Source organism: Pinus tabuliformis, chromosome 9 (assembly GCF_031772625.1).
Source record: "Pinus tabuliformis cultivar Carrire ecotype Pingquan chromosome 9, CPIR1, whole genome shotgun sequence".
Classification (NCBI taxonomy): domain Eukaryota; kingdom Viridiplantae; phylum Streptophyta; class Pinopsida; order Pinales; family Pinaceae; genus Pinus; species Pinus tabuliformis.
The window spans coordinates 621506031-621529329 of NC_142307.1; the positions used below are offsets into that span (position 1 = coordinate 621506031).

The 23299-nt window shown below is 36.4% G+C and overlaps 1 protein-coding gene across 1 annotated transcript; it reads left to right on the forward strand.

The window, feature by feature from the left end:
- Positions 1 to 4426: 4426 nt before the first annotated feature.
- On the forward strand, positions 4427 to 5774 carry LOC149150124 (pyruvate decarboxylase 2-like). The gene is made up of 3 exons (XM_089445307.1): positions 4427 to 4755; positions 4913 to 5101; positions 5333 to 5774. Exons 1-3 carry the CDS (start codon positions 4627 to 4629, stop codon positions 5501 to 5503), a joined length of 489 nt encoding a protein of 162 aa, XP_089301433.1. The 5' UTR covers positions 4427 to 4626; the 3' UTR covers positions 5504 to 5774.
- The last annotated feature ends 17525 nt before the right edge of the window (positions 5775 to 23299 follow it).

Below are 23299 nucleotides of genomic sequence, written 5' to 3' on the forward strand. Positions count from 1 at the left end.
ACAATTTGGTCTCTTGGAGTGCTAAGAAGCAACCTACTGTATCTCGTTCCAGTTGTGAATCTGAATATCGTGCTCTTGCAAACACTGTTGCCGAACTTATTTGGCTTACGCATCTCCTTCGTGACCTCCAGGTTCTCATTCCACAACGGCCTCTTCTCTTATGTGACAACAAGAGTGCTATTTTTTTGAGCTCCAATCCAGTTTCTCACAAGCGAGCCAAGCATGTTGCATTAGACTATCATTTTCTTCGCGAACTTGTTGTCGCTGGCAAACTTCACATGCAATATGTGCCCTCTCATCTACAGGTTGCTGACATCTTCACAAAAAGTGTTCCTCGACCCCTTTTTGAATTTTTCCGATCCAAGCTTCACGTTCATTCCAATCCGACGCTCAGCTTGCGGGGGGGTGTTGAGGATAATTTGCCGTCATCAAAGGCCTGCCATACAGAAATTAAGGCCTGACATTCATGACAACACTGTCCCTTAATTCTAGGAGTAAATTATGTAAATTTCTCTGCTAATTGATATGAAATTAGTATGTAATTATCTCTCTTTAATTATAAATAAAGATCCTCACCACAATTACAGTGTGGTGGTTTATTCAACCTTCTCACTTTTTACGTTGCAATCTGGTGCATATATGAATAACAGTAATATTATGTGGTGCATATATGAATAACAGTAATATTATCTGGTGGATATATGAATAACAGTATTATCATGATATTTGAGCAGGTATTCCTCTGTCATTGCCACTGATCCATTGGTAGGATATCATCTTTATTTATTGGTTATTCATTGCAGTAGTCTTTCTGGAATCCTCTTTATTTATTGGTTATTCATTGCAGTAGTCTTTCTGGAATCCTATTGCTTTGTTGAGATTGTTTCTTTTTTTTTTTATGGATATTGTAAATTCGAAAAATAACCTAAAATTTAAAGGTCAAAGAGGTCACAATTGACCTCCTCATGAAGATCAAATTCCAAGATATTCAGCAACATAAGTTCAGCACTTTCGACGTGATCTCATAGCATACATGTCAATGCTTATGAGTTTCACTTAGGAAATCAATGGAAATTTTTTCTTGGCTTGTAAAAACAATACCAAGATATTCTTTAATGATTATAAACGATAGATTTAATAACATATGTTATGTTTTATTTGTGTAAATGGTTTGTATGTTTTATTTTAATATGATATTTTATATGTTTTATCTTTAGGTGTATATAGGAGTCTGTAAATGGTTTGGGTGCAATCATTTATAAAATAATGTATATATAGAATATTAAATGATTAAAATATAGTTTTTTAAATGGTGTTATTATTATGTATATGAGGGAATTGTGACAAAATAATAAGTTTTAGTGATGATGTAATATGTATATCAATGAAATTGTACGTGTTATGTAAAAGTATCTTAATTTGCATATAATTATGTTAATGTTTTCAAATCATCATCCATCATAAATAAACTAAAAGAGTTGATGATATAAAAGTACTCAAGACCAAAGAAAATGAAAAGAGCAAAAATAAAAAGTCATCTAACGTAAGAACCATTTCTTCAAATTCAAAACATGAGAGTATGTGACCTAACAATAACAATAATTTTTAAAATAACAATAATTTTTAAAAATTGAAGGGGCCTTTATTTTTTTGTAAAAAATAAAGGGAGTTGTTGAAAGATTAACCAATGGTGACATGTTGGGTGAAGTTTTTTTTTTGTTTTTTGTTTTTTTCCTTTGTTGTTTGTTTTATTTTTTTTTGTTTTTTTGTTTATACTTACTCACACTTAATATTTAAGATCAAGTTCAATGATTGAAATAATGTATTTTTAATTATTGCTACAACCATATACTCCTAAATTTAAAAGATATTCTTATTAAGCAGTAAACATAGGTACAACTCTTCAAGCCAAATTGTGAATTTAATTTTCCTACAACTTCAAAACTACAAATGATTGATTGAGGGCAAGACTTAGGGCTTTCACTTTGAGTGGGAAAGATAGTTTTCTATATATATTCACCATCTCTCTTTACTCAACATTGATTTGTTATCTTTGAGCTTCCATAGCCCCAATGAAGGTGCCTTAGTACCATATAAGCATTGCTCAATTGCCAATGAGCATCCATAGCCCCAATGTATTTGTTTGTACTTCCCATACCTAGTACTTTCAACTTCCCTTTTGTTTTGATATGCCCTTATTGATGTGTATGTATATATTGCATATTCAGTTGGGTGTTAGGAAAGTGGGGTGATACAAGAGTGTTTTAAATTTGCTTGACATATTACTCACTTTCAAAGTTCATCCTAAGGTCTTCTCTCTTCAAATTATTATAAAAATAACTTTAAATGTGAGGAGACTGGAGCTCAGTAGAAGAATTAAGAAACATAAAATTTGGTGTGCTAGTGTTCTAAGATGAATTCATGGTAACACAGGAGTTCCAACACAAACATTGAAATTCTATGTAAAAATATTAAAACTTTGTAAAGTTGATTAAGCATGGCACTTTCAGTTGTAGAAAAACATTTAAGCACAACTTATCGTTCTTGTTTTTAAAGTATTACAACTCCTTTCAAAATTTCCAGTAAACTAACAAAAGTCAACAAAAAACTTAGACAATTGGTAAATGCTAAAACAAATATTAAAAAATCATAAATAACCAATCAAGATTAAAAAGTGTGAGAAATGAAATATAAAATTTACAATAAAGATAAGTACATCTTATTTCATCAAAATAGGCATATTATATAAATCGTCAAATCATGATAGGCTCGAAATATAACAACATTTGAATGATCATATTGAAATCAAGTATACATATGCAAACCAAAATCTTAGGATATCATAAGCAAGAAATGAGGAACTAGATCCTAAAGGATATATCGAATTGTAAATTTGAAGTCTTACCCCTATGAAGATTGGATCCTTCAATTCTTTCACATATAAATAAGTTCTTCATTTTAGATAAATATTGTGTAAGAAAAAATTCCTTTTACCAAACGATGAGATGTTGAGCTCATTAGGCTTATTTTAGTAAAGACAAACAAAAGAAATCTAAAAATAAATTAGATGAAACTAAAAATAGAAGTTGTAAACGAACTGCATAGTTATGACATCATTTTAAAAATCATGTGAACCTCATTAATTGATTACATATTAAAATAGATTTCAAAAAATAAAATAGTGAACTATAACCCAACTTTGTTTCATTTACTATCTTTAACTAATACTGCTTCACTATCTTTGCAAAAGATCAATCACATCAAACATTTCTGAATCAACTCATTATGTAATGTCAAATAATAATAACAAGGAAAAGTTAGGGCTGGAAAAGAAATTGTTTAACCAATGTTGTTGTGATAAAGACATTTAGTAACCAAGAGAGAGGAAGGGTAAGGGGAATCTTCCCTGAATGTATTCCAATGATGGTTCATTTTTGTCTATAAATTGATGTAGCACTTCATAACTGCATTATTTTAAAATAATAAAAGTGAAATATAAAACTATAAAAGAAACAAATTGAAACAACCGAAAAGAAAAATTAACTAATCTATTGGATGACAATGAACTAGGTGAAATCATAATACCAATGTAGTCATTCTTGTAACTCTAAAACTACAATCATATGTTCATCACAAAATGTCAACAATATTGAAGTAAATAGAGACCAAAAATAGAAAAATTCGAAGTAAGTAAATCTATATCCAACATGTGAAATACAATATATTTATTGTTCATTGGAAACATAAATAACTAAGATTCTTCAAACCAAACTTCAATTTTATCATACAATTATAAAATTGTTGAAGGGAATTAGAAATAATTGGTATACATGATCATAATTATGTGCAAATGATTCATAAATAATAACATGGGGGGGGTCTTGGTTTTATTATACATTCTAGAGGTTAAAGAAGGATAATGTGGATCAAGCATAACCATTAGTCGAATCAAAGTGCATCATTTCCCTATAACGTTTCTCTATATTCTTATTAGTCCCTGCCTGGGACTATAGCGATCGATAGATCGTTGACCGCGCATTAATTCATTCGTTGACCATGTTTTTTTTGGCGTTATCATCGTTTAACCAATGTTTTAGAATGACAATTTTCGTCTATCAAAATTTTAACGAAGGTTTTTGGCTGGGCAAGAAAGGACCTCTTATTGCAGGCTTCGCTTATACCAATGTAAAAATGTGGTGACAAGTTATATTTTATCCAAAGTCTGGAAAATTGTGGTGACAAACATGAAACTTAGGCGCATGCAAAGTTTATTATATAGCTGCCACCTCTCACCTCTCAGGCAGCTGGCTACCACCGTCTGCCACCGTCTGCCACCTCTCAGGTAGCTGGCTACCACCGCCTCTCAATTTCTTGCCACCAAACACAATATGAAATTAGTCTTTACCATCTGCGGAGGAAGGTTTCCGGTGAGACTGTTGTTGGATAGGCTTCAGAGCCGAAGTCTGCAATGGCAGGAGTGGCAGCAATGAGTGATGAAAGAGAAATGTTTGTTCTCTGATGAGAGGGACCTACTATTATGCTGCTCTATTTGTCACTCTCATGGTGCTCTGTTCGCAAGTATATTTGTCTCTATATTTGCAGCTGTTTGCTCGTTGAGCTAAATGTATGTTTGGCAGGTATGAGTTCCAAATGCAGTATGGATCGATAGGCTGGTCTGTAGGAGCAACACTGGGATATGCTCAAGAAACGCCAGAGAAGCATTTAATATCATGCATTGGTGATGGAAGCTTTCAGGTGTAGATGCAAGGATTTTTATATAAAATTCTGTAATATTTTATTTAATGAATAACAATGAATCTGTATTTGAAATATTAAATTCCTTCAGGTTATTTGTTTTGTCCAAAAATCAGTAAGTTTTTATCCCTAAATGTATTCTTCCTTATTTCAACAGGTGACAGTCCAGGATGTGTCTACTATGATTCCAAATGGGCAGAATCCTATCATTTTTCTGATTAATAATGGAGGATATACTATAGAATTTGAAATACATGATGGACCATACAATGTCATAAAGAATTGGAACTACACCGGTTTAGCAGATGCCATTCATAACGGTGAAGGGAAATGCTGGACTGCCAAGGTATTTTTTTACATTATTGTAGACTTTGGGACTTACCTTTAGTTGGTCAAAACTCTGTATCAGATTGGTGATCTTAATCTACTCCTCTCTTTTTGATTCTTATCATGGTAGTTTTGTTGTTATTGTCAGTTTTTCATCGTTTTTTCTCAGCCCTAGAAAATGCAGGATGCCTAAGTACTCTGTACTAGGTATTTGTTTTGTTATTTAACAGCACCCCTTCTTTCTGTGCAGGTTAAGATGGAAGAAGAGGCTGTAGAGGCTATTAAAACTGCCCTAGGACCCAAAAAGGATTGCTTATGCTTCATTGAAGTTATTGTACACAAGGATGATACAAGCAAAGAGTTGTTTGAGTGGGGTTCCAGAGTCTCGGCAGCAAATAGCAGGCTGCCAAATCCTCAGTAGGGAGGCTTTGAAAAGACTAGCAATTGGAAACACTTTTTTGCGGCTCATGTCTGAGATGTCATTCTTTCTCTGGTCTGGCTTATAGGATCATGTTCGAATTATTTATATCTGAATTTACTTTCTTATATCCGAGGTCAAGTTGTGGTCACAAACATAGGGCTACTTTTTGGTGACTGGTTAGCATGCTTAGTGTTTAGTGTCAAACTTAGTCGGAGCTATTTTTGCAATATAATTAAAATAACAAAATTTCTGGTTATGGATTTTTGATCTAGATGATCTGTATGCGTGAGAATCACTGCAGATTAATACAAAGATAATGTGCATATGCCATCTTCAAAATAATAATAATAAATAATAAGAAAACAAACATCAGTTAGAATAAATGTATAAATATCCCACTCTACCTCTGGTAAATCTGGAGTTTGATCATCGCTGGTATACCTTAAGAGCAGCCCATAAACTATTGTACAATCATTATTTCGTAAATTGAGCCGGTAAAACTTAAGTAGTTTCCTTATTGGAATGTCTTGTAAATTGTCCGTTGTCAAAGTTTTTTTAAGAAGATATTGAAGGTGGCCGTTAGTCCAAGATCCCAAAATTTCTTTTGCCTTCCATCAGTTTTGAAACAGAGCTGGACTCTGCTTGGGCAAGCCGGCCATATGCCCCTGTCTGGTAACAGAAGAAATGAAATGGGGAATTGGCATCAGCGAGTAATTTCGTTTTGGACAATTCGTTCCAATTAGTGCTTGCCAACGGCAACAATTGTCACACACTTGCAACAGCGTTGGCATCGGCAACTTGCTAATTTTTCAGTTATATAGCAGGGAGTACCGGCTGCATGCAGCACTTGTTTCACATGGCCAACAAATTAAGATGATTTGAGAGTATCAAATAACGTGTCTTGGATATTTTCCACTAGTGCGCAAAATATTTTTTTAGTAATAGGGTAGTAGACATCAATGTCATCTGTTTCATCAAACCTTTCATTCTCAACTAGTTAGTTACTTGGACAACAAGACTCTTCAATAATCATGCATGTAGTTGAATCAATAGAAGGTACCATCCAAAATATGTTTGGTAAGGATTAAAAGTAAAATATTCATGGGAAAAGGTTTCACACTTTCCATATCCGATATGTAAACCATTGCCATCTTGCACCTAGTTAGATTCTTTCCAAGTAGAATTAAATTCCAAAGGTTTTGAAATGATCACATAGATGTACCACAACCATCAAACATATTGTGGTACAAAGAATAATAGTTGGAATATGAAAGAAAATGAAAAGCCTCTCTAGAAAAGGAAGCCTTTTTAAAGGGCAAGTTTTCTTTTGTGTAGATCAACGTGTCTGATTTCAATTGTGAATATTGTGTGTTTATTTGTTCTCCTTTAGTTAATTGATCAATTTCTATGATGCGCTTTACTAGAAATTATGAACAAAAAATGCTATCCAAAATATAGTTTTGGTCATTGATAACATATAAAGGTGAGAACAACTCCATAAAATTTTCAAAGTAAGAAAGTTCAAGAAATATCTTGGGGAGTGTTGATGGGAAAAAATGACTTCCATCAACATCATAGGAGACCGCTTGGCCAGGGCACCAAATTAGACCATTTTTTTCATTTGGGATGGTGGTTTTGACTGGTTCTCTTGGGTCCAGTTACCCTCTCACCTAAGACTAGCCTAAGGTTAACCTAGCTTAAACTAAGTGTTATTATAACCTAACCCTACTATACTAACTTATGTGATATTAAGTTAAGATAATACTAATTATTATTCCTATACAGTATTATGTTACTGAGGTGTTAATATTACTCTAATACTAATGTTATGTTAATATATTAATATATACTAATATAGGTTTCCTATATTGCTATATCCTAAGTAATATCTTCTTTAGTACCAATGTATGGCACTATATTATAGGTCTAATATAATACTAAATACTATTTATATTATGCCTACACTAATTTGTAACAACCCCAGTGAAAAATCCATGTAATAAAAGTTAAAAACAATAACCACGGTCGATTGGACACTTATTCCAAGATGAATGTTGGGTAAGACATCCTAGGGGGTGTTCATTTGGTTGTTCATGGCTAAGGAAATTGGAAAAGGCAATGGATAAGGCTTTGGAAAGACAAAATGGCAATTTTGGCACAATTATTTATGAAATAATGGAAATTAGGAGAAAAAGGAGGTGAAAGGTCATAGGTTGCATGTGAGGAGGAAAATGAAGGTAAATAATGGAAAGTGAAGAAAATATAGGTCTCATTCATAAAAAGGCTTCTGAGGATCAGTTGGTAACGTTTTGTCAGTTCAGTGTTGGAGCTCTCTCATTACTTTCTCTCTCTCTCTCTCATACTCTTGGACACTTAGATTCTTCTTGGAGCACTTGCTTGGAGCAAGAAAGGAAAGGAAGGCAAGAGAAGGCAATGATCAAGTGGGGAAAGGCACGATCAAACAGTTACAACAGGCTTCGTTGCAAGTATTGACTTGCATGTGTATTTTCCTTGCTAGATTTGGCATACATGGGATTGCATGTGTTTCTTTTATACCATGGCATGGGTTTTGCCAGGTGTGATAGTATTTTCAGCCTAGCCTTGAAATTTCCTGAGTGCTTTGATGATATGGGTTCTCTCATTCAGTTTATGTGGAATGGCCAGATTGGATTCGAAACTGAGTGGGGTGGATCTCCAAATTGACAAACACATGGTCTGAGTGGTCCCTGAGCTAGACTAAGGATCACGAAGCCACCAGCCGAGTAACCCCTAGACTGGACTGTGGGTTGCGGTAAAACCAGATTGTGTGCCTCGATGGGCCTAGGAATCCTTTCTGGTGAATGGTGGGATATACAGTAAAGCCAAGAGATGGATTTTCTCTTCATTGGGCCTAGTGGTTCCAGGATGGAATGCATGGTAAATCCTAGAGATTATGTCTGGTTCTAGGGCCTAATGATCCCTCGAATTGACTGTTGATGCACGGTAAAACCTGAGAGACTAGTAGGCACTCAAATTCCTCACGGTGTAGGCGAAGAACTCTGGTGGCATCCATGTTGATTGGTGTTTTTCTGATGTGTTCTATGAGTCCCACATTCATTCTTGGAATATGGCACGGGGGTGATTGGCTGAAGAGAGACTTGTCTCAGCCAATCTATGGTCGGGTGGAATGTGGTAGTCCCATCTCTAGTTGGTTCATCACATTCATTAATGAGAAATTCATTCCCTTGATTTTCATGTGTAAATGTACTCATGTATATATGGATTTTGATAGCTGATATGTTTATGGTATTTATGTTCCTATTATGTTGTTTATATGTATATGTTGTGGCAGCATCTATGTATGGCTCTCAGTGTGTTTTTACTTGTTTATGAATGGATAATGTATCTATGTCCTAATAAATGATAAGGTAGTGAATTACATGAGGAAAAAATGGTTCATGGTGATTCTCAGATAAGTATGGGATCCCTACACTTAACTCTGTTGTTTACACCTGTAGGTTACATGTTGGTGACATGTTTGATGAAATTCCTGTCATGGCTAGTAGGGATCTGCATATGTTCTTGTTTAGTTTATTTTTTTGGCATCATTGTTTACTTGTACTTTTACTGGTTTTAAATTATCATTCCATTCTAAGTAGTGTTCTAGGCTCTGAGCCTGAAAATGTGGCTCAAATCCCAGAATGTTGGCCAAACAAAGCATTAGCTTGGAGACTAACACATTTGGCTAAAGGTTGGAGAGTGTTATAACTCTCCTGGGTTGTGTCTAGGGAGCGTTACTTTGGCCTAAGTCGGTCAAAAATTCAGTAGGACCTAGGGGAAAGCTGTCTAAAGTGCTTGTTTGGTTCTTGTGGGTCCTGAGGCTAGTGTTAGATGTCTGTGTGTTATGTTTCCATTGATTCCACTTCCTTAAGGTCACATAGGAGGTTGAATCCCATGATAATAGCCTCTTGTTGCATGTTTACTCCGGTTGGATAGTTACTTAGGTAGATGTGGGAGGAGGGTGTTACAGAGTGGTATCAAAGCATGGTTCAACTCTTAGACTAGATGGGCGGTGTATTGATCATGCATGCATGTCAGTTGCATGTGTGTCTCTTACACTTGCATACCATGTGCTTGTTGCATTTGCTTGATGCTTGACTATGGTTGTAGTATGGTTATCATGGAGAATTTGATATTGATTTTGTGGAATGCATTTGTCATAAGTATGTGACTAACTGTATATGGATTATATGTCACTTATATGTTGATTTTATGTCACCTACTTACACCCTTGTATGTTAGGTTACATTCTTGAATATTTTGATTATGTGTATTAGTCTTGTAGGTTGATTACAAGATTTGATCGCTTATGCTCGACTACATGTGCTTATGCTATATGTTGGTTTCATGCGACAATGTGTACAATGGATTAGTGGTTGTTGTCATGCATGAGGTCATAGCATGCATTGTTAATATGGCCTTGCATTGATGACTGGACCCTAACTAGAGTGATGCCTATGTGTTGCTACATTTATTATGTATGCCTATATTTTGTTATGAATGTGTTATACATGTATAACGTTGATTTTGCAATCTTGCAGACAAGGTATCCTCCCTGAGCTATACTAAGGTACGTCAGTTTACTGTGATTTGGTTTATTTGACATATTATGCATTGCAGGAAGAAATCTCAAATGGCTAGCAAGATGGTTGACTACAAAGACTCCGTATGAATCCAAAGAGCAGTATGGTGTTGGAAATCCTTCCGATTTGGTAGTTACATTGAGGATCTTGAAGGAAGAGATAAGGATTTATAAGGCATATAATGACTAGATCATACAGGCACAAGAGAAACAAGCGGAGGTTAATTCTATACTTCTTTTGAGTTTATCAGAATTGCAGCAACAAGGGCCACTTCAGATCAGCCATGGATAGGAGGATGGAACTAATGGGGCATATGGTAGCAGATCTCCTGGTAGACACAGGTCATATAGATTTGATACAGTGAGAGATGGAAGGTTGTTGGACACTCTAGATAGGAGGGGTGATGATCACATGTATTATTCTAGTTTTGGTTCTGATAGACGTCATGATCGTCATTGTTATCATTCTTATAGGAGGAATGATAGGGGATACTTGTCGGATGAATTCAAGAAAGAAAATCCACCTACTTTTGATGAAGATGTGAAGAAGCTGAAAGATACAAAGGCTTGGATACTTGGGATGAACAAATTCTTTGAGTTGCATGAGTACACAGATAACATGAAGGCTAGAATAGTTATTTTCATCTTGAGAGGTAAAGTGAACATCTGGTGGGAAGACGTTAAGAGGGTTAGAGACATCAGGATAGATGACTTGAGTTGACGGGAGTTCAAGAGGATTTTCAAGAAGAAGTACTTGTCATAAAGGTATCAATGACAGATGAAGAGGACACGAACAAGTTTCTGGAGCTATTGAGGTATGTACTGTATCTTACTGATGAGAAGGCTAAAGTTTAGAGATTTTTCAGTGGTTATCCATTAGCATTTAGAGATCAGATTGAGTATGATGAGCCTCAGTCACTTGAGGAAGTCATTGGGAAATTGAAGCATTGCTATGGACAATCAAAGTGTAAGAATGAATCCCAACATTAATGGAAAGGAAAGGACAAAGGTAGAAGTAAATGGTAGCTTAAGAGAACAAGGCCTCAACATGTAGATGAGAAAGAATATGTGGCACCACAAAAGATATTTAATGCAACTAGACAAGGACATGGGCCACAGCAGCAACAACAACATAAAGGTGAGGGCACTAGTCGGTTGGAGTGTTGGACGTGTGGTGAGGAGCACCTTAGGAGAGATTGTCTGCAACATTAGGGTGGTAGGTCTAAGATATACAGTGCACAGGAGGCATAGATTGTTGGGGATGTTGGTCAGAGTATTTTACATATCTATGCAGCAGTGGACAATAGGCAGGCATTACACCATGCATCTATCCTTGAGATGGATGGTAAGCTTTGTGATCAAGTTATTTCTATTTTGATTCATCTTGGATCTAATTATAGCTATGTTAGTCCTGACTTGGTGGATAAGTGTGGTTTGAGTAAGGAATTGCATGCAAAGTCTTGGTTAGTGTAGTTGGATACAGGTACAAAGAAGCGAGTTCATCATTGGATACGAGCTTGCACATTTGACTTAAATGGTATGCCTACCGCAACAAAATTGAATGTATTATTGTTGGGATCATACAATATGTTGTTGGGCATGGATTGGTTGTATCTTCATAGAACCAAGGTAGACTGATATGAAAAATCTATTGAGTGTATTGATGACAATGGAGAAACAAGAGTCTTACAGGGTAAGAAGAAGGCCACATCAGTTAGGATGGTGACATCTATGCAAGCAAAGCATAGCCACAGAAAAGGGTGCAAGCTATTTGCAGTACATATTTCTAGTGATATGGTTAAGTAGGCTGAGGATGCAGATGTGTTGAATAGGTACCGAGTTTTGAAACAGTTTTAGGATGTATTCCCTAAGGACATTACCAAATTTCCACCTCACAGGGAGGTAGACTTTTCTATTAAGTTAGTGCCAGGGGCAGCTCCAACATCAAAGACACCTTACAAGATGATCACACCTGAGTTGGTTGAGTTAAAGCTACAGTTGAAGGAAATGTTGGACAAGAGATACATTAGGCCAAGTGTATCTCCTTGGGGCGCACCAATATTGTTCATGAAAAAGAAAGTTGGTACTCTCATACTATGTATTAACTACAGGAAGCTGAAAAAAGTGACTATCAAGAACAAGTACCCTTCGCCGAGGATTGATGACTTGTTCGATCAGCTAAAGGGAGCAACAATGTTCTTCAAGATCGACTTGAGATCAGGATACCATCGGGTATGCATTAAAGAGGAGGACATTTACAAGACTATGTTCAGTACCAGGTATGGGCATTATGAGTTTGTTGTTGTTCCATTTGTCTTAACTAATGCCCCAACTACATTCATGTGTTTGATGAATAGTGTGTTGCATCCACATTTGGATAAGTTTGTTATTGTGTTCATTGATGATATATTGGTATATTCTAAAAACGAGGAAGAACATGATGAGAATTTAGCAGTAGCATTGAGGTTGTTGAGGAAGCATCAATTTTATGCTAAGCTCAACAAGTGTAGTTTCTTTCAGAATGAGGTATGCTACTTGGGGCATGTTGTCTTCAAGGAGGGCATTACAGTAGATCCAGAGAAGATAAGGGTCATCATGGAGTGGGTAGCTCCTAATAGCATGGATGAGGTGAGATATTTCATGGGTCTGGCAGGCTACTATAGGAGGTTCATCAAGAACTTCTCACAGATTTCTTATCCTATTACATCATTTCAAAGGAAAGGTAAGAAGTTCGAATGGAGAAAGGAGTGTGAGGATAGCTTTGAGTAGCTTAAGCATTTGTTGACATGCACCAGTGCTAAAGATTGCAGATCTGGACAAAGAGTTTGTGGTATGCACAGATGCTTGCAAGAGAGGGATTGGTGGAGTCCTTATGCAAGATGGATAGGTGGTATGCTATGAGTTGTGGAAACTAAACGAGCACATGCAGAACTACCCGACACATGATCTTGAGTTAGCAGCAATCATACATGCATTGAAGATATGGAGACACTATCTTCTTGGCAAGAGGTTTGTACTTATGAGTGACCACATTAGGTTGAGGTATTTGTTTGACCGACTGAATCTGAACGCCAGGCAAGCTAGATGGTTGGCCACTATCAACGAATTTGATTTTGAGATCAGGTACATCAAAGGTAAAGATAATAGGGTGGCAGATGCTCTTAAGAGATGGGTACAGGTACATCACTTGGTAGTTATGAGCTCCTATGGGACCGACTTACAAGATAGGATCTTGTAGGCAGGTTAGCAGGATGTCAGGTATATGGAGATTGTGTACAGGTTGCAACAGGGTGTTGGTACAGGCACAGGTATAGTTATAGGTGGAAGTACGGGTACAAGAACATGTACAGGGACAGGTACAGGTGCAGGAGAACAGGTATGGATTCTGGATTTAAGACATCTATGGTTTATATCTTTTATTTAGTAACCGGAGAACCCACAGTAAAAACCATTTTTCATCAACGTTTCAAATCCCAACAGGGTTCCATCATTAGGACATTCTTGAATGATGATAATAGAAGAGCTTGAATGAGGGTATTAAATAGTTTTTAATAGTTTGAAGTGAGAAGATTAAATGGATGTCGGTTGTTTTAATCATTTTTATTTATTATTATCCTTATTATTTTTTAATTAATTTTAAGAATTTTAAAGTATTTTCAAAAGATTATTTATTAATGTAATAATAAATAAATACTTTGATTGTTTAATCATTAATTATTTAATCAATCCTACTAAATGTTTAAATTTATTATTAAGAGTTTAATTCAGTTAATAGATTCAATAATAGATCCAAATAATAATTAATCAAAATTATTATTATAATAAGTATTTATTTATTTACATTAAATATTCGAATTAATATTCATTATATATTAATAATAATATGTGGATATATATATATTTAAATTATTATTACTAAAAATAATATTTAGTATATTAATATTATTAAATATTAAATACTAAAAATATATTAATATTAATAATAATATTAAACTTAATAATAATATTAATGTTAATGTATTGATAATAATTGATAATTAATACCTAGATGCGAGTGAAAACCAAGCTATTTATGATGATTAGACCGATGGGTGGCGAGAGGACGGGCCACATGGCCGCCTGTGTTCCCTCCCATGCCAGCCTGAAACAAATTCATGGCGGCCTGCAAGTTTCATTAAATGGGTACTCTGGCCGAGATTTTCCCATCATTCACACAGCAATGGATTCCACTAGCCATAATGCTGCTCTTCCCCCCCTGCTCCATAGCATATGCCCGCCTCAGGCAACTAAGCCCTATTCTCACACTGTTACCGGAAGTCGTTGCTGGTTGCTAAGCTGTGTAGACCTTGGGAATGGGCATCATTTCTCCCACACCAAGCTCTGCAATTTATCTTCAGCCCAGCCTTTTCTTGCTCATCCTCTGCTTAGTCCTTTAGCCAATTCCCCCACTGAGAGCTTAGCTTTGCATTATGCCAATTCCCCCACTGATAGCTCGGCTTTGCATTCTGCCATGGCTCGCATTCATCACAGAATGCGTAGCAGAAGAGGAGGATGTCATAGTGGTAATGTTCGCCCTCCTACAACGCCCAACTTTGTCTCCACCTCCCCCTCCCCTTCCCCTAACATTCCCAACCCTCATGGCACCTTCTCTGGCAGGTATCCTGTTACCCGCAGTGGTTGTGGATGCGCACAGCTTCATGGTGCTAGCCAGAGAGATGCCGTTGTCCACACAGCCAACTTTCCTCTCCCCCCTCACCCTGCTCCTCACTCGACTCAATTTCGCTTCTGCAGCACCCTGAATCGATCTGTCATTACAGCCACTGTCACCATCGTTTTCTTTGAGGAAAACGATCCACAGGATGATCCGTCAGGGAACACTAGAGCGCAACAGCAAGCAACTCACAGAATCAGGGGTGGCCGAGACTCAGGCAAGCAACCGATGGACGAGGAGGTGGCCACCCTGCATGGCAAGGATCTAGGTGGCGGTCAGCATGCTGCGGAAGGAAGATCTGAAGACACGCAAACACCTAGAGGCAGTGTGGTCGACACGTCAAGGTTGCATGCAGCTGTTGGCAGCTCTGGTGGCATTCAACCCACTTGTGGGCCTAAAACCGGTGTGACAGAGGAGGAGGATGATTGGTATCAATATGCATGCCTCATCGAAGAGGAGCCTACCCCGGATGACCTCAAGTGATGACACTTGGCAGCCAGGTGTCACCCTTTGCCAGCTGGATGTTCCTTCTGCTGACTGGTCCTTTTCTGAAATGATTGTTCTGTTAAAACTTTCCTGGGTTTTTTGCCATGTTTTTGATATCTTCTGGTTTAAGACTAATAACCCATATGTGGGTTCTTTTTGCCTTCACGGACTGGTTTCCCCATCGGTGGGGTAGTCAAGATATTTTTTGATAGATGTTGTTCAGTACTGCTGAGGCCTGAGCCTCATTGTAATCATATTTGTTTCATATTAATAGAATAGATTTACTTAGAAAAAAATAAAAATTGATAATTAATAATTAATAATATTATTAATGTTAATCTATTAATAATAATTGATTAATAGCTAATAATTAATTATAATATTAATGTTAATGTATTAATAATAATTGATAATTAATAACTAATAATTAATATTAATATTAACATTAACATTAATATTAATGTTAATATATTAATAATAATTAATATTATCATTAATTATTAGTTGTATTGAGGTTTTTGTGATCCATATCAAGTTTAATTATTAGTTATTAATTATCAATTATTATTAATACATTAACATTAATATTATTATTAATTATTAGTTATTAATTATTAATTATTATTAATACATTAACATTAATATTATTATTAATTATTAATTATCAATTATTATTAAAACATTAACATTAATATTATTCCCCGGATGCGGGTGTTAATTAAGGCTATTATGATGATGAGACGGGGCGACGGCGGGCAGGGCGGCCACATGGCCCTCTGCAACCATCCCAAGATCACCATGAATGATATTCATGGCACCTCGCAGGCGGCATTTAATGCCTGCTCTAGTCGAGGCAAGGCCATTACCTGCATAACCATGGAGTCGGAGAACATTCCTGTCATTCTGCCCCTGTTTCATTGTGCATGCCCTCCGCAAGCGGGAGAGCCGACTGAACGAACCAGCACTGGGTGCAGATGCTGGATTGTGGGTTGTCTTGATTTGGGTAATGGCTTCCACCATTCCCATACAAACCTTTGCAATTCGACTCACGTCCTCCAGCACTCAGTAACCTCTGCGCAAAGCTCTTCTGTTAATTCATCTTCTACTCCTCCTGACTCTTTAACTGCTCCTATTTCCACCATGGTCCGCCACCGAATGCATAGCCGACACGATGGCACGTGAGGCAGAAGTTCTCGCTCCCCTGCTTTGCATAACCATAACTCAGCTTCCCCTGCCTCCTCTACCGAAAATCCCCACCAGTATAGTCTTGCAAGTCAGTATCCGAATACTAGGAGTTGCAGAGGCAGAGCCGGCCTCCACAGCTCAAGACACGAAGAGGCGACTATTCGCACTGCAACCTTTCCTCTACCTCCGCATCAGGTTCCTCACACGACGTAGTTTCGGTTCCGTAGCTCTTTGAATTACTTAGTTATTGTAGCCACTGTCTCCATCTCCATTATAGAAGACACTGAGCAACACATTCCCATGACCATTTCCACGGAGGAGACGCACAGAGTTGGCCCAAGCAGGAACAGGGGCAATAATGACGAGCAGGAAGGTAATGGAGGTTGGAACAGAAGGCATGGTAAAGCCATTGCTGGCAGCTCGCATGTTGAGATGGGCGTTCAAAGTGACACGTAGGCCATGGACACGTCAAGCCCACAGGTTGAGGCCGGAAGCAGGGAGGAAGGACATCAGGCAGTGGGACGTGGCGAGTCGGACAACCCGGATGACTGGGCTTGTCCAATTGTGGAGGAACCTGCTCCGGAAGACTTTGCGATGCATGTCACATCTGCCAGGTGGCATTTCTTTTAGTTCTTGGTCTAGTTCTGTCCAGTCTTATGTGTCCTCAGGGTAATCTATTGGTTGGTTGGTTCAATCAGGATAAACTATTGTTTTTTGGGTGGTATTTGATGTTGGTTTTGATCGGTTGGTCTCGTCAGGAAAACTGTGGGTTAAATTTGGTTGTATTTTGGACATATTTTCTTTTCAACTGGTTTCCCCTTTTTTGGGGCAGTCTCAGACAACTTTCATGGTTGTGTGTAGATTAAGGCCGGGTCCCTTTTTGGCCAGAAAACTCCGTAACTACTTTTTGTATCATATCAATAAATTAACCTTACTTAGAAAAAAAAAGAAAAACATTAATATTATTATTAATTATTAGTTATTAATTATCAATTATTATTAATACATTAACACTAATATTATTATTATTTATTAGTTATTAATTATTAATCATTATTAATACATTAACGTTAATATTATTATTAATATTAATATATTTTTAGTATTTAATATTTAATATTTAATAATATTAATACACTAAATATTATTTTTAGTAATAATAATTTAAATATTTATATATCCACATATTATTATTAATATATATTGAATATTAATTCGAATATTTAATGTAAATAAATAAATACTTATTATAATAATAATTTTGATTAATTATTATTTGGATCTACTATTGAATCTATTAACTGAATTAAACTCTTAATAATAAATTTAAGCATTTAGTAGGATTGATTAAATAATTAATGATTAAACAATCAAAGTATTTATTTATTATTACATTAATAAATAATCTTTTGAAAATACTTTAATATTCTTAAAATTAATTAAAAAATAATAAGGATAATAATAAATAAAAATGATTAAAACAACGGACATCTATTTAATTTTCTCACTTCAAACTATTAAAAACTATTTAATACCCTCATTCAAGCTCTTCTGCTATCATCATTCAAGAATGTCCTGATGATGGATCCCTGTTGGGATTTGAAACGTTGACGAAAAATGGTTTTCACTGTGGGTTCTCTGGTTACTAAATTGGAAGGTATGGATTATTGTCTTATAGCAGATGGATTGGTCAGGTTTTGAGACATGATATATGTACGGGATAGCAGTGAGCTCAAGAAGGTGATCTTTGAGGGGGTTTCATACAAACCCGTATTCAGGTCACCTAGGTTATCAGAAGACCTTAACAATAGTGAAGAGATATTACTATTGGCTGAATTTGAAAAGGGATGCAGTAGAGTTTGTGGCAAAATGTTTCGACTATCAATGAGTGAAAGAGGAATATAAACATCCAGGTGGACTGCTACAGCCGATCGTGATTCTAGAGTGGAAATGGGAGGTCATTTCCATGGATTTAATCATAGGGTTTCCGAAGACGGTGAAGCAACATGATTCCGTCATGGTCATTATGGACATGATAACAAAGGTTGAACACTTCATTCCAGTGAAGTCTATGTACTCAGCTAGCGATGTGGCACAGGTATTTATCAAAGATGTGGTTAGACTGCATGGTGTTCCGAAGAAGATTATGTCAGACAGGGATGCGAAGTTCACTTCCAAGTTCTGGAAGGAGTTATTTGCATGTTTGGGCACAGAGTTTGCATTCAGCACAGCTTATCATCTGCAGACAGATGGACAGACAGAGAGGGTCAACTGGATATTGGAGGATATGTTGAGGATGTATGTGATGCAGCAACAATGGAAGCAGGAAGAGTATCTCCCCTTGGTAGAGTTTGCATACAACAACGGTTATCAAGAGTCAATGAGGATGAGTCCTTTTGAGGCATTGTATGGGCAGAGTTGCAACATTCCCATCAGTTGGAGTGATCTGGTTAGCAGCATATTGATTGGACCAGATATGTTGGCATACATGGAACATGAAATACAGGTGATCAAGAAGAATCTAAAGGCATCACATGGTACGCGGAAAAGTTATGCAAATAGGAACATGTTGTTCAAGGAGTTCCTGGTTGGGGAACAAGTGTACTTTCTCATCAAACCGAAGACGAGCTCCTTGGGGATTGGATCATGTGCCAATTTGGCACCGGTAAAAATTCCATGTAATAAAAGTTAAAAAAAATAACCATGGTCAATGGGACACTTATTCCAAGTTGAATGCTGGGCAAGACATACTAGGGGTTGTTCATTTGGTTGTTTATGGCTAATGAAATTGGCAAAGGCAATGGCTAAGGCTTTGGAAAGGTAAAATGGAAATTTTGGCACAATTATTTATGAAAATAATGGAAATTAGGAGAAAAGGGAGGTGAAAGGTCTCGGGTTGTATGTGAGGAGGAAAATGAAGGAAAATGATGCAAAATGAAGAAAATATAGGCCTCATTCATAAAAGGACTTCTGAGGATCAGTTGGTAACCTTTTGTCAGTTCAATGTTGGGGTTCTCTCATTACTCTCTCCCTCTCTCATACTCTTGGACACTAAGAGTCTTCTTGGAGCACTTGGGAATTGGAGCAAGAAAGGCAAGGAAGGCAAGACGAGGGAAAGATCAAGCAGGGAAAGGCAGGATCAAGTAGCTACGGTAGGCTTCATTGCAGGTATCGACTTGCATGTGTATTTTCCTTGCTAGATTTGGCATGCATGGGATTTCATGTGTTTCTTTTATACCATGGCATGGGTTTTGCCAGGTATGACTTTTAAGCCTAGCCTTGCCATTTCTTGATAGCTTTGATGAGATAGGTTCTCTCATTCGGTTTATGTGGGATGGCCGGATTGGATTCAAAGATGAGTGGGGTGGATCTCCGAATTGACAAACACATGGTTTGAGTGGTCCCTGAGCCGGACTGAGGATCACGAAGCCACTAGCCTAGTAACCCTTGAACCAAATTGTGGGTTGTGGTAAAGCCGGATTTTGTGCCTCAGTGGGCCTAGGAATCCTTGCTGGTGAATGGTGGGATATACGGCAAAGCCAAGAGGTGAATTTTCTCTATGTTGGGCCTAGTGGTTCTGGGATGGAATGCATGGTAAATACCAGAGAGTGTGTCTCAGTCTAGGGCCCAGTGATCTCTGGATCAGACTTTGGATGCAAGGTAAAGCCTGAGAGACTAGGAGGCACTCAAATTCCTCATGGTGCAGGCATAGAACTCCAGTGGCATCCATGTTGATTGGTGTTGTTTTGATGTGTTCTATGAATCCCACATTCATGCTTGGAATATGGCATGGGGGTGATTGACTGAAGAGATAATTGTCTCAGCCAATCTATGGTTGGGTGGAATGTGGTAGTCCCATCTCCGGTTGGTTCATCGCATTCATTAATGAGAAATTCATTCCCTTGATTTTCACGTGTAAATATACTGATGTATATATGGATTTTGATGGCCGATATGTTTATGGTATTTATGTTCCTGTTATGTTGGTTATATGTATATGTTATGGAAGCGACTATGTATGGCTCTCGACGTGTTTTTACTTGTTTGTGAATGGATAATGTATCTATGTCCTAATAAATGATAAGGCAATGAATGACATGAAGAAACAATGGTTTATGGCGATTCTCAGATAAGTATGGGATCCCTACACTTAACTATGTTGTTTACACCTGTAGGTTACATGTTGGTGACATGTTTGACGAAATGTTTTTCATGGCTAGTATGGGTCTAGATATGGTCTTGTTCAATTTATTGCTTTGGCATCATTGTTTACCTGTACTTTTACCAGTTTTAAGTTATCATTCCATTATGGGCAATGTTTTGGGTGTTGGGCCTGAAAAGGTTGGCTCAAATCCCGAAATGTTGGCCAAACAAAGCATTGGCTTAGATACTAACGCATTTGGCTAAGGGCTGGAGAGCGTTATAACTCTCCTGGGCTATGTCTAGGGAGCGTTACTCTAGCCTAAGTTGGTCAAAACTTTAGTAGGACCCAAAGGCAAGCTGTCTAAAGTGCTTATTTGGTTCTTGTGGGTCTTGAGGCTAGTGTTGGATGTATGTGTGTTATTATTCTGTTGATTCCACTTCCTTAAGGTCACATAGAAAGTCGAATCCCATCATAGTAGCCTCTCGTCGCATGTTTACCCCGATTGACTAGTTAATTGGGTAGATGTGGGAGGAAAATGTTACATAATCTAACTAATATATATATATATAAATGAATTAGATCAAATGTAAGCACTATAAATATACTATCGAGAAGTATCACTATATTATATTACCATTACCATTACTTATGCTATATTAGTATTTATCTTCTAAGTTAGACTTACATTAATATATCCTAATATTAATATTCCCTGATTTAACTTATAATATTAATTTACTATACTAACTATACAACACTAAATTTAATGAAATAATGAAATATGTTACACTAATATTACTCTACAGTACTATAATATGAATGCACATATATTGCTAAACTACACTATAACTATATATAATTTAATAACACTAAACATCTACATGGTAATTCTAGATTATAAAGTAATGCAACTAATTACCTATTCTAAATGCACTACCTTATTATTATATACGATGAAACTAATATATGTGTGCAATCTCAAATATGGGTATTATATGGTAAAAAACGATATGATATATATTGAATTTATCTATTCATATTTATGCTATAATATACCAAAACTAAATATGATCACACAAAAAATAATTATGTAATTAAATGTTACAAAAGCGTTATATCGAATGCAAAATAATGTACAATTCCTTGAGCTTGATCCTTAATGATTTAGAAGAAGATTTAAGATCAATAAAGGATGGATCGATATAAGGGCTCAATCGAGCCACTAAGGTCACCGCCTCTGTGAAAGAGGTTTTTAGGCAAAACGACAGATGCAGATATGAACCTATTCAATTTCTGCGAAAGAGGTTTTTATGCAAAACGAGAAATGCAGATATGAACCTATTCAATAAAATGCAGAGATGAAATGAAAATAAATGAGGGAGATCTAACCTAACGAAATTGTTCACTCATATCAGATTGCAAAGGTTTTAGGATCAAGGAAGGTCATGAGTTCACAAAATATATTTTAATTGTTATAGAAGAAGTTCTTACAACAACTAACAATCATTCGCTATCATATTTTCTTTTAGAATCTTCTGGAAGTGAAAGATGATAATAAGATGATGGTGAAAGAAGGAAATAGTTCGTTTGTTGACACAATCATCTAATTGATAATGCATTTGTGAGTACAAGAGCATATTTCATTCATTATACCAGGTAGATGAATATAAGAATGATATGTATTTGGATACAATAGTGCAAATAAAACACAAATCTGCAAGTGAAAACCTGCAATCTTTTATGTTTAGATTACTAGAAGTATCAATCTGTAAATAATAGTTGTACTTGCAAATATGGTTAATGCTCAAAACAAAAACTCTTTTGTAACCAGATTCTACCGACAACAGTAATTCATAGTAGTATAGAATCACTTCAACTGTATAGATTTCTAAATTACAAATGAGCAAAATGTTTTTTTTAAGCTGAAAAATGCACCTATGGAAGAAATATCACAATTCTATTCCTACAGAGAAAAAACAACAATTACAAAAGTGCAATATCGCTTCTTCTTGCAGAATTTTCCTTGCAATTTTTTGAATTTGTTTCAATGTGGATTCGAATCCACTGCTTACATAATACAATTCCCTTTTATAATTTGCATGGCATACAAGGATCCAGATTTCCTTGGAAAAATTCTATCCCAAAGACGAGTTATGTTAGAAGGAGTACAACCGAATGCCCCAAAAATTGCCATTACAGTTAAGAGATGAAGAACGGTCCATTTGTTGCTAGCCAAGTGGAGATTGCGGCCTTATCATTCTCCTCTGCAGTGAAATTTGATTGGAGTAACCTCCATCAACTCACAATAATTTTGTTTCCATTTGACCACAACAGTATGTTTTCTTTGGTGTAGGCTGGTCTCTTTTTGTGGAATCCAATCTCGAATCCTCATGCTTTGTTCAATTCCACTGGAGCAACTGTTTTTCGTTTTATTTATCTTAGGTGCGATTATGGCGATCGGATGGATCTGAAATCCCTTACAATTCGGTACCTTTGTTATGGATATCATTGGTTAGTGAGTTTCAGATCTTGTTTAACAATATATTAAAATCTCTTGCCAGCTGGGTGTTCATCTTAATTGTTTGTATCTGAATGATTAATGCAGTAAGAGATTTCTCTTAATGCTCCCTATTGCACGATGTGTATTTC